The sequence below is a fragment of the Pantherophis guttatus genome, chromosome 2, assembly GCF_059756535.1.
Source record: "Pantherophis guttatus breed Tessera chromosome 2, ASM5975653v1, whole genome shotgun sequence".
In the NCBI taxonomy this organism is placed as follows: Eukaryota; Metazoa; Chordata; class Lepidosauria; order Squamata; family Colubridae; genus Pantherophis; species Pantherophis guttatus.
Window position 1 is genome coordinate 290,619,310 of NC_142064.1, and position 13,655 is coordinate 290,632,964.

General features: G+C 44.5%; 1 protein-coding gene across 1 annotated transcript in view; it reads left to right on the forward strand.

Moving 5' to 3' along the window:
* The window catches only part of LOC117656688 (uncharacterized), a 32,590-nt gene extending 21,832 nt beyond the window's left edge, over window positions 1–10,758 (forward strand). The window contains 2 exon segments of the mRNA XM_087885395.1: window positions 7,585–7,714; window positions 9,106–10,758. Coding sequence (XP_087741521.1) covers window positions 7,585–7,714; window positions 9,106–10,610 — 1,635 coding nt within the window. The 3' untranslated portion in view covers window positions 10,611–10,758.
* Window positions 10,759–13,655: the final 2,897 nt, after the last annotated feature.

Consider the following 13,655-nt stretch of genomic DNA (forward strand, 5'->3'; position numbering starts at 1 on the left):
GCCCGTAGATGTGGAAAATATTGTTATTAAAATATATTCTTATTTCTATATATACACTGTGCGCGTTGAAATGCTTAAAGAATTTTGTGAAACTGCGGAAGTCGAATATCACAAAATACTTGAATACAGTAAAATGCGCTGGTTAGCTCTTTTGCCAGCTGTCGAAAGAATTTTGAAAATATACGATCCTTTGAAATCCTACTTTCTATCACAGGATAAATGTCCTAGAATTTTAGAAGAGTTTTTTGAAAAAGAATCTTCAAAAATTTGGCTAGAGTTTGTACACAATCAAGCAGCTCTTTTTCAAAACGCTATAAAACTTATTGAAGGTGACAAAATTTCGGTAATCGAAGTAGCAAATGAAGTTAATAATTTAAAATTTCAGTATCAAGAGCGGTTAGAAAATAATTTTGTTCCATTAACTATCCGTAATAGTATAAGCCAGCTAGAAGAACAAGGTGCAATAAATCGTGTAGATTTCATGAATCATGTCAAAAACTTCTATAGTAACTGCATAGATTATTTAGAAGAGTGGACGGTACATTACAATGATATTGAACATTTTCATTGGGTTACATTAAAACAAGAACTTAATTGGAATAATGTGCAAAAATCATTCGATTATATTACTCAAAATTTCCCATGTAGTAATATTTCTGAAAATGATCTTTTTGATGAGGTATCATTATTAAAAAAATATATTGATAAGGAAAAGGTTAAATCTTGGGCATCAGCAAAAATCACAATAGAGAACAAATGGTTAGAAATATTTCATCATTTTGAAACAAACCATGTTCCATACAATAATGCACTAAAAATTGTGGAATATGCGCTGTCTTTACCAGGAACTAATGCTGCGACTGAACGCGTTTTTTCTACTGTAAATAAAGTGTGGACATCAGAAAAATCACAATTAAGTGTTGAGACTTTGAAAGCCATTTTATGTGTGAAATATAATTTAACAAATTCTTGTGAAAAATTTCATGACCTTTTAAACAACGACAGCAATCTACTAAAAAAAATTCACTCAAATGAGAAATATGACAAAGAATAAAATAATACTATACATTTATACAATAATTATTTATTATATTTGTAAATTGTAGTTATGTTGAAATAAAAAAATATATTAGAATACTATTTTTGCGTTGTATGAAAATTTTTGATGCTCCATATAGAAATATTTAATCAAGAACCGAATCCCCACCCCCCCCGTCAATGGTGTCCCTCTTTGGAGGAATATATGGGGGAAATTATTTGGTTTATTATTATTGGTAAATATAATTAATTGATTTGTAAGAAATTGGATTGCATGGAAATAATTGGAATATTCATGTTCATATTGATTAATATACAAAAAAGATAGTTATATAACTAATTGATTTATATTAAAATGTTGAATTTGTATTAAACAACTTTATTACATAATTACATAATTAACCAATGTGAGGATGGATATAAAAATAGATGACAATGAGAAGGGGTATAATATAGAATAGAAGGGAAAAATTGAATTTGATTAAGATTAGAGATGAGGATAAAGGGTAATATTGTTTTTTTAAAAAAATAGATGAGGAATAAATATGGCAAAAAGGAAATATAGACATTGTAAATTTAATTGAAATGACTAAACACTGTTTAAATTTTTTTTTTAAATTTTTGATTTATATGCCGCCCTTCTCTGGAGACTCAGGGCGGCTTACAATGCGCTAAGCAATAGCCTTCATACTTTTGTATATTTATACAAAGTCAGCTTATTGCCCCCACAAACTGGGTCCTCAATTTACCTACCTTAGAAAGGATGGAAGGCTGAATCAACCTTGAGCCTGGTGAGATTCGAACCTGCAATAATTGCAGGCAGCTGGTTTTAATAACAGGGTGCTTTAGACCACTGTACTACCAAGGCTCTACCAAAATTTGGGAACCAGCCAAATATTCTGTTCAAAGAAAATACATTGTATGTTTGTATGTGTGTTTCTAATTATTGCTATTTATTTATATTTGTTCTCTTATTCTTTAAAGTTTAACAATTCATCCTTTATCTTAATATCTTTATATTTGTTTGGGGTTGGCTTTCTTCCCTTTCATCTTTTTTATTGTACAGCAATCTTTCTCCTCAAACCTACCACCACTCTCTTTTCTTTCCTTCTTACTTTCTCTTCCCCCCCTCTTCTTCTCCTCCCTACTTCCTCTTCCTTTCTCCTTCTCCTCCTCTCTTCCTCCCTCTTTTACCCTCACTCCTACTCTAATCTCCCTTCCCTTCCTTCATCCCTCTCTTGGTGTATCCTTTTATGCATATGGACTACTCAGAGGGCTGAAAAAGTTATTTTTGACTGGTCCTCGCATTTTTGACCAGTCCTCGAACTTACGACTGTCCTCACATTTTACGTTTTTGCCCTATCTTGTCACCATGGTGAAGAGAAGCAGTTGTGAAATGAGTGACATGGTTGTTAAGAATGCTGCACGGGCATAAATGTGAGGATGGTCATAAGTGTGAGGACCGGTCAAAAGTGTGAGGACCTGTCAGAAATGACTTTCCAACCCTCTGAGTAGTCCCTATACACATAGCCATGGCCACCCGGTCACATGACCAGCTAGCCACGCCCACCCAGTCACATGGCCTCCAAGCCACGCCCACACAATAAGCCACGCCCACAATGGTGTCCCTCTTACCAATGTTAAAATCTGTTCACCTTACCCTATACACATAGCCATGGCCACCCGGTCACATGACCAGCTAGCCACGCCCACCCAGTCACATGACCAGCTAGCCACGCCCACAAAATAAGCCACGCCCACAATGTCCCTCTTTACCAATGTTAAAATCTGGTCACCTTACGTTAAGCCTCCCCAAAATCCTGTCCACGTCCTCAGGAGTCACATGGTCAAAACGCCTCCCAGATAACACTCTCAAGATTCACTTCCGTCATCCGGTCCAAGGCTATCCAATCAGAGTCCAGGCCGCCCCGAATCTGAGCAATTTTATCATGCAGGTATTGTCCAAAATCCTCAGCTCTACCCTGCAAGGGATCCTCCCTCGCTCCCACCTGTAGTAGAGAGCGGGTCACCCTGAAGAGGGCGGCTGGGCGGTTCTCTGCAGATGCAATAAGAGTGGAAAAATAGTTAGATTTCGCCATTCTTATTGCCACTAGTTAGGTCTTGATATAAGACCTCACCAGTGTTCGGTCAGATTCGGTGAGGCTAGACCTCCAATCGCTCTCTAGGCGTCTTTTCCGGCGCTTCATCTCTCTCAGCTCCTCAGGGAACCAAGGAGCCAATTGACAACGGCACCGAGTCAGAGGCCGCAAAGGCGCGCCGCGGTCCAAGGCTCCGGTGGCCGCCCTGTCCCAGGCGGCTGCCAGTTCCTCAGCCGAGCCGTGAATCGGAGCCTCTGGGAATGGCCCAAGCTCCGTCAGGAACCTCTCGGGGTGCATCAGGCGCCTGGGACGGGACCACCTGGTCGGTTCCGTCTCCCTGCAGTGAGGGGCAGCGGTCCGAAAGTCCAGCTGAAGGAGCGAATGATCTGTCCATGACAAGGACTTAATGACTAGGTCCCCTATTGTAAGATCATTCAACCACTGACCAGAGACAAAAATCAAGTCCAGCGTGTGTCCCCCAGTGTGGGTGGGGTCATGAACTAACTGGGTCAGGTCCATGGCCGTCATGGAAGCCATGAACTCCCGAGCCGCTTCCGACGTTTCACTGACGGATGGCAGGTTGAAATCCCCCATGACCATAAGCCTGGAGGTATCCACCGCCACCCCGGCTATTACGTCGAGCAGCTCAGGCAGGGCAGCTGCTACGTGGCAGGGAGCCAGGTACGTAGTCAGCAAACCCATCTGCACCCCCTGACCCCACTTCACAAAGAGAGACTCACAGCCAGCTATCTGAGGAACAGTGGCCTCACTGTTCAGATTACTTTACTGAAAGACACTGAAGGTTTTGCAGAATCAATGAACTTGATAAAACTTCCCCAAATATTTCTTCAGTGGAAGTAGTTTTCAGATTTGCTCACGTTCTCATCTAATATTAGGACTTGTGCAGTGGTGGGGTTCAATTTTTTTAACAACCGGTTCTATGGGTGTGGCTTAGTTGGGGGTGTGGCTTGGTGGTCATGTGACTGGGTGGTGTGGCTAGCTGCTCATGTGACTGGGTAGACGTGGCTATCTGGTCATGTGACCGGGTGGACATGGCTATGTGCATAGGGACTACTCAGATGGCTGAAAAAAGTCATTTCTGACTGATCCTCACACTTTTGACCGGTCCTCGCACTTATGACCATACTCACATTTATGCCCGTTGCGCCATTCTTAACAACCGTGTCAGTCATTTCACCACTACTTCTCGTCACCACGGTGAAAAGATAGAGTGCAAATCGTAAAATGTGAGGACAGTCGTAAGTTCAAGGACTGGTCCTTGCACTTTTGACCGGTCCTCGCACTTATGACCATCCTCACATTTATGCCCGTTGCGGCATTCTTAACAACCGTGTCAGTCATTTCACCACTACTTCTCTTCACCATGGTGACAAGATAGGACGCAAATCGTAAAATGTGAGAACGGTCGTACATAGGGACTACCCAGAGGGCTGAAAAAAGTGATTTCTGACAGGTCCTCGCACTTTTGACCGGTCATCATTTATGCCATAATTTATCTTCTAGTCCAGAGATCTCCAACCTTGGCAACTTTAAGCCTGGCAGACTTCAACTCCCAGAAAGCTGGCTAGAGAATTCTGGGAGTTGATGTCCACAAGTCTTAAAGCTGCCAAGTTTGAAGACCTCTGAGCTAGGGCTTTGGGGCCAGCCTTTTGGGGAGGGGGTCCCATTCAGAGAGACCCTCTGCCTCTCAGGAAGCATCAGGCCCAGGCAGAGAAAGTTGCCAAGGTTGGAGATCCCTGGACTAGAAGACCTCCAAAGGTCCCTTCCAACTCTGTAATTCTGGTATTGGCAAGCAAGCACAGTTAAGCTACTTAAATCCTCCAGAGCAGGGGTCCCCAATCTTTTGGACCTCAGGGACCACCAAGTTCATACTTTTAAATTTCGCGGACCACTAATACGAATCCAGTGCGCCGCTTGCTTTAGCACCTGGACTCCCAGTGACGGGATAGGGTCCTTCAGGCACTCTCCCCCCCCTTTCTCTTTCCCCCCCTCTATCATTCTCTCTTTCTCTCCCCCCTTTCTCTCTCTCTCCCACTCTTTCTCTCATTCTCTTTCTCTCCCCCCTTTCTCTCTCCCTCTCTCCCCCACTCTCTCTCATTCTCTCATTCTCTCTCCCTCTCTCCCCCACTGTCTCTCTCTCATTCTCTCATTCTCTCTCCCCTCTTTCTCTCTCCCCCACTCTCTCTCTCTCATTCTCTTTTTCTCTCCCCCTCTTTCTGTCTCCCTCCCCCACTCTCTCTCTCATTCTCTCTTTCTCTCCCCCTTCTCTCTCTCCACCACTCTTTCTCTCTCTTTCTCTCTCCCCTCTTTCTCTTTCCCTCCCTCTTTCTCCCATTCTCTTTCTCCCCCTTCTCCCACTCCCACTCTTTCACTCTCTCCCCCCTCTTTCTCTCTCCCTCTCCCCCTCTTTCTCTCATTCTCTTTCCCTCTCCCCACCTCTTTCTCTCTCTCTCTCTCTCTCCTCCACTCTCCCCCACTCTCTCTCTCTCATTCACTTGCAGGGGGCCGATCTAGTGTCTGCAATGGAGAGCAAAATCCAGCTTCTTCTCTCTGCTGTAAGTGCAGCATCAGAATTCCGCCTTGGTATATTTGCGATGCAAGGCAGCCCTCGTTTCCTGCCGACTCAGAGTGGTAAACAGCGTCTGGTTCAGGGAGCAGCCGGATTTTGCTCTCCATTGCTCTCTCGGCCCCCTGCAACTTCTCATCTCTCGAGAAGCCCAACCAAAGTTTCCCACACCACTTCAGGGAGCGCTCCTCGAGAGACGAGAGCTTGCATGGGGCCTAGAGAGCAATGGAGAGCAAAATCCGGCTGCTTCCCGAACCAGACGCTGTTTACCGCTCCGAGTCCCAAGTGGCAGGAGATGAGGGCTGCCTTGTGCCGCAAATATACCAAGGTGGAATCCTGATGCCGCACTTAGAGCGGAGAGAAGAAGCCGCATTTTGCTCTCCATTGCAGACACCAGATCGTATTGCACCACCTGCAAAAATGTAAAAATTTCCAAATGTAGCCCTGCCCTCTAACAGCCCCCCTGATGTTCAACTGTTGTCTCTCAAGGAGGATACTTGGCCATCTTCATGCTTGAAAGGATTCTACAGTGTAACAGCAGATGTCTCCCACCTTGGCAGCTTTAAGACTTGTGGACTTCAACTCCCAGAATTCTCCACAATTCCCCAGAATGGGCTAGGCGGGAGTTGAAGTCCACAGGTTGTAAAAGAGCCACAATTGCCCAGCCCTGGGCTAGGGTAGGCTGACGCGACGCGGGTGGGAGGAGGAGCAGGCGAGCTAGAATTTAACAAAAGGTTCGGTGTGCTGTGAGGCCAATAAATTGCAAAAAAACACCAAAACGTTTGTTAAATTACTGGCTCGCCTGCCCCTCGCCCCGCCCCGCCCCCACTATTTATTGGCAAGGGTCGGGGCGAGCCAGTAATTTAACAAACGGTTCAACCGAACCGCCTAGAACCGGCAGAATCCCACCACTGGACTTGTGTGATGCACAGCCATTTAACTTGGTGCACATCTTTACTTTGGGAATTTGGGAACAATGGAACAGAATAACAGAGTTTATAGGGATCTTGGAGGTCTTCTAGTCCAACCCCCTGCTCAGACAGAAAGCCCTATAAAATTTCAGATAAATGGCTGTCCAATTTCTTCATAAACCCCTCCAGTGTTGGAGCACCCACAATTTCTGGAGAGACGTCATTCCACTGATTAATTGTTCTCAATGTCAGGAAATTCCTCTTTACTTGTAGGTTGGTTCTCTCCTTGAATTGTTTCCATTCACTGCTTCTTGGAACACTGCTATCATGTCACCCCATCTAGTCCTTCTTTTCATCAAACCAGACTCACCCAAATCCTTTATATGTTTTGGCCTCCAATCCACTAATAATTTTTGTTGCTCTTCTCTGCACTCTTTCTAGAGTCTCAAGATCCTTTTTTACATCTGGCAACCAAACCTGGATGCAATATTCCAAGTGTGATCTTCCCAAGGCCTTATAAAGTGGTACTAACACTTCATGTCATCTTGATTCTGTCCCTCTTAATGCAGCCTATGATTCTGTTGGGTTTTTTTCTTTCTTTTTGGCAACTGTAGCCTACTGCTGACTCCTGTTTAAGTGGATGTCCACTAGGACTCCAAGACCCCTGTTGCCCTTGCTACTCTTCAGCCAGGTATCACCTCTTCTGTGCCAGTGCATTTGGTTTTTCTTTCCTAAATGTAGAACCTTACATTTCTCACTGTTGATTTCATTTTGTTTGATCGGGCCCAAATATGTTGATCCTTCTGTATCTTGAGTGTTGCTATTCCTGTCAATTTGGTCTAGTCTGCAAATTTGAAGAGTTCCCCTTCTCTCCTCTTGTCTAAATCATTGATGAAGATGAACAGATCTTGCGAATCCTCCTGTTCTTTTCTGTTTTTTCCGTGTTCAGGAGAGTCTCGTGTCCTTCGAGGAGGTGGCTGTGTCTTTCTCTGAGGAGGAATGGTCTCTGCTGGATCCTGACCAGAAAGCGCTTTATTCGGAAGTCATGCTTGAAAACCATAGGAACGTGGCCTCTCTGGGTAAGAGTTCTCTAGTCCCCAATCAGAGAGTTCAAGAATGCAGATTCTAGTTAGCTTTTTTATTAAAAAAACCACTAATCCGATATCGTCTCCTGGGAGGGAGAAGGAAAGGATCTTCTCGTGCTCCAAGGAAGGAAAGAGTCAATGTCTCTTTGCTTAGATGCTTTCTGTGCCATTTCTTATCTCTATTTTTCCATTTCCATTTATTTATTTATCAAATATCAAATATTTGAACTTATCTGTGGGGGTATTGCAGAAAATCAAAGGACTCAGACTTCGAGATCAAGAGAAGCTTTATTTGGCCAAATATTGCATTCAGTTTTGGTCGCCACGATGTAAAAAAGATGTCGAGACTTTTTCTAAAGTGCAGAGAAGAGCAATGAAGAGGATTAGGGGACTGGAGGCTAAAACAAAGAACAGTTGCAGGAACTGGGTATGTCTAGTTTAATGGAAAGAAGGAGTAGGGGGTGACATGATAGCAGTGTCCCAATATCTCAGGGGCTGCCCCAAAGAAGAGGAAGTCAAGCTATTCTCCAAAGCACCTGAGGGTTGGACAAGAAGCAATGGGTGGAAGCTAAGGAGCCTTGGTGGTGCAGCAGACTAAAGTGCTGTTAAAGTAGCACTTAGCTGCCAGCTGCCTGCAATTACTGCGAGTTCAATTCTCACCAGGCTCAAGGTTGACTCATCCTCCATCCTTCCGAGGTAGGTAAAACGAGGACCCGGATTATGGGGGCGATAAGCTGACTTTGTATAAACAAGAACACCACTTGGAGGGGGGGGTGAAAGCCCTACTAAGCAGGTATATACAAAAGTATGAAGGCTATTGCTTAAAAAGCATTGTAAGCCGCCCTGAGTCTCTGGAGAAGGGCGGCATATAAATCAAACCAATAAATAAATATTTAAATAAATAATCAAGGAGAGAAGCAATTTAGAACTAAGGAGAAATTTCCTGACAGTGAGAACAATTAACCAGTGGAACAACTTGCCACCAGAAGTTGTGAATGCTCCAACACTGGAAGTTTTTAAGAAGATGTTGGATAACCATTTGTCTGAAGTGGTGTAGAGTTTCCTGCCTAAGCAGGGGGTTGGACTGGAAGACCTCCAAGGTCCCTTCCAACTCTGTTATTCCGTTCTATTCCTTAACTCTAAACTGAGTGAGGTTTGCATATATAGAGATAATTGTAAAGAAAGAGATGTTTTCTAGACATCTTCAAAGCTTTCATGACTTATGAATATAGAAATCATCATGTCTATATCACACCCCTGTAAGCGTGCAAACATACAACCTAATGGAATTTCGGAGAAATTCAGAAGGAAATTCACTTGACTTTCTACGCTTTGATCTTTTTCTCTAACCTTGTTATTATTTTCATTTCCCTTTTGCTTTGAAGGTAATAATGGGCAGGAGAATCAAGAGTCCTGTGAACTGTTTCAAGTGATCAATGCTAAAGATGGAACGGAGAAGTTTGGAATTCGAATGGAATTCGGAAGCCATGAGAAAAATCAGTCAAAGAATTGGAATCAGGAAAGCTCATCTTCCACTGATGCTCCGATGCAAGACTTTCTTGCCCAAAAAGAGAGAATAAGGAAAAAATATGTTGGGAAAAGTGTGAAGCTAATCAAAGCTAAAGTACAAGTAAATGAACACGATTTAACCCAAAACAAAGGAGAAGATGCTATAAGAAGACACAACGGACAAAATTACAATGGGACATTCATTCTTTCTCTTGGAAATAACTTCCTTACTTCTCCAAAAGCGATTGACACAAAAGAGAAGCCTTATAAATGTTTGGAATGTGGAAAATGTTTTAGGACAAGCTGGCAATTTACTATCCATAAAAGGATCCACACAGGGGAGAAGCCGTATAAATACACGGAGTGTGGAAAGACCTTTGCTCGAAGAAGTCATTTTATTTCCCATAAGATGATCCACACAGGGGAGAAGCCGTATAAATGCGAGGAGTGTGGAAAGAGTTTTGCTCAGAGAAATGGACTTACAAGACACAAAAAGGTACACACAGGAGAGAAACCATTTAAATGCATGGAATGTGGAAAGACCTTTGCTCAAAAACATAATCTTATTTCCCATAAGATGATCCACACAGGGGAGAAGCCATATAAATGCATGGAGTGTGGAAAGAGTTTTGCTCGGAGAACTGGACTTACAAGACACAAAATGCTCCACTCAGGGGAGAAGCCGTATAAATGCACGGAATGTAGAAAGACCTTTGCTTATAGAAGTAGTCTTATTTCCCATAAAAGTATCCACACAGGGGAGAAGCCATATAAATGCACGGAATGTAGAAAGACCTTTACTTATAGAAGTAATCTTATTTCCCATAAAAGGTTCCACACAGGGGAGAAGCCATACAAATGCACGGAATGTGGAAAGACCTTTGCTCAAAGTGGTCATCTTATTTCCCATAAGAGGATCCACACAGGGGAGAAGCCGTATAAATGCATGGAGTGTGGGAAGAGTTTTGTTCTGAAAAATGGACTTAGAAACCACAAAAAGCTCCACTCAGGAGAGAAACCATTTAAATGCATGGAATGTGGAAAGACCTTTGCTAATAGAAGTAGTCTTATTTCCCATAAAAGAATCCACACAGGGGAGAAACCGTATAAATGTACGGAGTGTGGAAAGACATTTACTCATGGCAGTGGATTTAGAAGGCACAAAAAGCTCCAGTCAGGAGAGAAACCATTTAAATGCATGGAATGTTGAAAGACCTTTGCTCATAGAAGTAGTATTATTTCCCATAAGAGGATCCACACTGGGGAGAAGCCGTATAAATGCATGGAGTGTGGAAAGAGTTTTGCTCACAATAGTCATCTTACTTCTCATAAAAGGATCCATGCTGGGGAGAAACTATATAGCAATAGCGATTCCACTTAGATTTATATGCTACTCCACAATGCTTTACCACTTTATCTCTGAGCAATTTACAAAGTCAGCATATTGTCCCCAGCAATCTGGGTCCTCATTTTAGCGTTCTTAGAAGTATGAAAGGCTGAATCAACTATTAAAAGTAATCTATACGAGTTCAAACTGTTTTCAATAAAATGCCAATTTGAAACTGTTCAATTTCCACTTATTTAAAATGCTCCATTCATTTTCTTGCTGAAATATTTCTTCTCATCCAGAATTTGCATTTCTTGCTCACTCACGATTTTCACTTTGCAAAGCCGCTGCCTTTTTTTTAGCTATTCCACAAAGATCTTTAATGTTCCCAGATGCAAATAGGCTTATGATGAAAAAAACAAGAACAACCCACACCTGAAATATTGTTCTTTGTCTGGGTGGCAACCAGATTAGAACTCTGCTTCAAATTACAAATAACAAATTGAATGTTCTTCAGCATTATAGAATTAACAGTTATTAAAAACAATCCCTCAACAGTGAGAAACACTTAGCAAAGTACTCTGAGCTGGAGTGAACCTTTAAAGAACCTTCTCGGGGGGCTCACCAGGGGTGGGGACTAAAAATTTTTACTACCAGTTCTGTGGGTGTCGCTTATTTTGTGGGCGTGGCTTGGTGGGAGGTTAATGTAACTGGATGGGCGTGGCCATTTAAAAAAAACTTTTAAACCTTAAGAGGTTGCAGAAAAAATACTTTTAAAAGCCTCTGACGATCCCAGCTGAGCATTTTTTGGCCGAAGAGGTTGTAGAAAAAATGCTTTTAAAAGTAAAAAAAAAAAAAGCCTCTGATGAGGTGGGCGGGGTAAGCGAGCAGTAACCGGGCCGGGGACTGGTTCGGGGGCGTGGCCAGCCAATGTTATTACGGGTTCTCCGAACTACCACAAATTTTTACTACCGGTTATTGCGAACCGGTGCGAACCAGGAGCAACCCACCACTGGGGCTCACCCAGATCCTCCCATTAATCCAACTAAGAATTGTGCCAGTTAGAGGATTTGGTGAAGGAGGAGATGAAGAGTAATCCAGTCAAAGGATGTGTGGTGATCCCTGGATCTTACTGATTCAGCCTCAATCTGCCCCCACCTTCCCTTTCCCCAAGGTTCCCCCCCCCAATCCCTTCCACACTTCTTGCCGCCAGTGGTGGGTTAGCCCCGATTTGCACTGGTTCTATAGAACCGGTAGTAAAACCGGCGGGAGGCTCCACCCACTGACCCCGACGTCGCCAAAATGGTTCTGCACCTGTGCAAAAGAGCGTGGGAGCGAAGCGAGAGCGTGCGGCCCCGTTGCAAACTGGTACTAAAGGTAAGTAGAACTCACCCCTGCCACCCCATCCCGGCCAAGCTGCCATCTGGGACTCAGACCCCTCCCCACCTGGAAGGAGGCCAGCCAGCTGCAGGCAGAGCCAGGTCTGGGGGGTCTCCCTTTGCATTCCCCCAAATCCGCCCCTCAGCAAGGATCTTGGCATGGCTCTGCCAAAGCCTTGGTGCATCCTGGAATCAGGGTTGTCAGGGCTCTGGACATGGTCAGTCAGATGTCCCATGTGGCATCTGAAGTAACCAACTTGGTGTTCCGTTCTGGGTCCTCCTGTGCCTCTCCTGTGCCTCCTTCTCTTCCTTCCCTCCAGCCAAGCCCACCGTCACCATCTCCTCCACCACAATGGACCCCGCTTCCCCCAACACCATCCTCCTTGTGCACCACGATGGGCTTTTACCCGTTGAGGTCCAGTGGCTGAAGAACAGGTGGCCGCACAAGGAAATTTTGGAGATTTGGGGCAGCTTTTCCTTACAGAGACCTGAAAAAGTATTGCAATGAAAAAGAAAAGCACACACAAACACTAAAATCTTGCCCAGATTTTTCCACGTTTTGGGAAATTGCAAATGGGAAGGGAAGGAGGGGGACATTCCTTCCCATTCCTCCCTCGGGAAGGGAGCACCCCAACTTTGTGGCCAGTTCTTCTTGACACCCCTTTTCATTTTGACATTTGACTCAATTTCCAGCCCAGCGACCCCCAGGCTCCCTCCTTTGCTGCCACCCCCATCCTAGCCCCATCTTCTCTGTTCGTATGAAACTTCTGCAGAGTGAGAGCAGGGGAAGTGGGCCCTCCCTTCTTGATTAATCTTCTAATTAAGTCATTTAGGGAGAATTCCAGAATCTCCTGCAGATGAAATGGGGAGGAATCCCTGGTCCTTCCCAGCCTTTTCCTCCGTGAAATGAGCCTATTCTCCCTCTATCTGTCTCTGCCTATCAACCACCCCCTGCAGTGTGGGCCTGCCTTGGGGGAGGGGGTTGAAAGGGAATAAAAATATGTTATTCTCCCTGGAGCTGCTTCGAGAGAATCCAGGATAGGATGGGTGTTGCTCTGTTCTGCCTGGAGACTGAGCACGTGATCATAATTTGCACATGTAGTCCCTCCTTCCTCGCCTGGTGCTTCCCCAGTTCGGCTCAGTCTTCAGCGCAGAGAGATGTGTTTGAATGAGCGGCTTCACCTTTCATTCTGTGATCATCTAAGCGTGAGCTTTCGAAGGGATTTATTATTGTAATTGTGAGGATCGCTTTTGCGATCAGGCTGCTAGCTGGTCCGCTGGCTAGCGGCTTTTTGCCGGCTTTTCTACAGCTGAGGTCCCCGCCAGGTTCTGAAGGCCCTGGCTGAATCCCTGCCTCTGGCATCACATCTTCTCCAGCCTCCTCATTGTTTGACTCGAGTGCCAGCTGCACAGGGTGAACTGCACCACACCAGCCTCCTCGTTGTCAGAATCAGGAGATAAAATCAAAACCCTCGACTGGAAGGTGCAACTGAAGAGGTTTAATGTGGCGGAAATACGCAGCTGCTGTCCAATGGAAGAGGGAGATACGGACACAAATGGTTACTTTTATATCCATATAGCCTCCCACCGACCAGTCCGCTCCCACAGAGAGGGTCTCCTCAGGGTGCCATCGGCCAAGTTATGTCGGCTGGCGACACCCAGGGGGAGGGCCTTCTCTGTGGGAGCCCCAGCCCTGTGGAATGAACTGCCCCCGGAAATA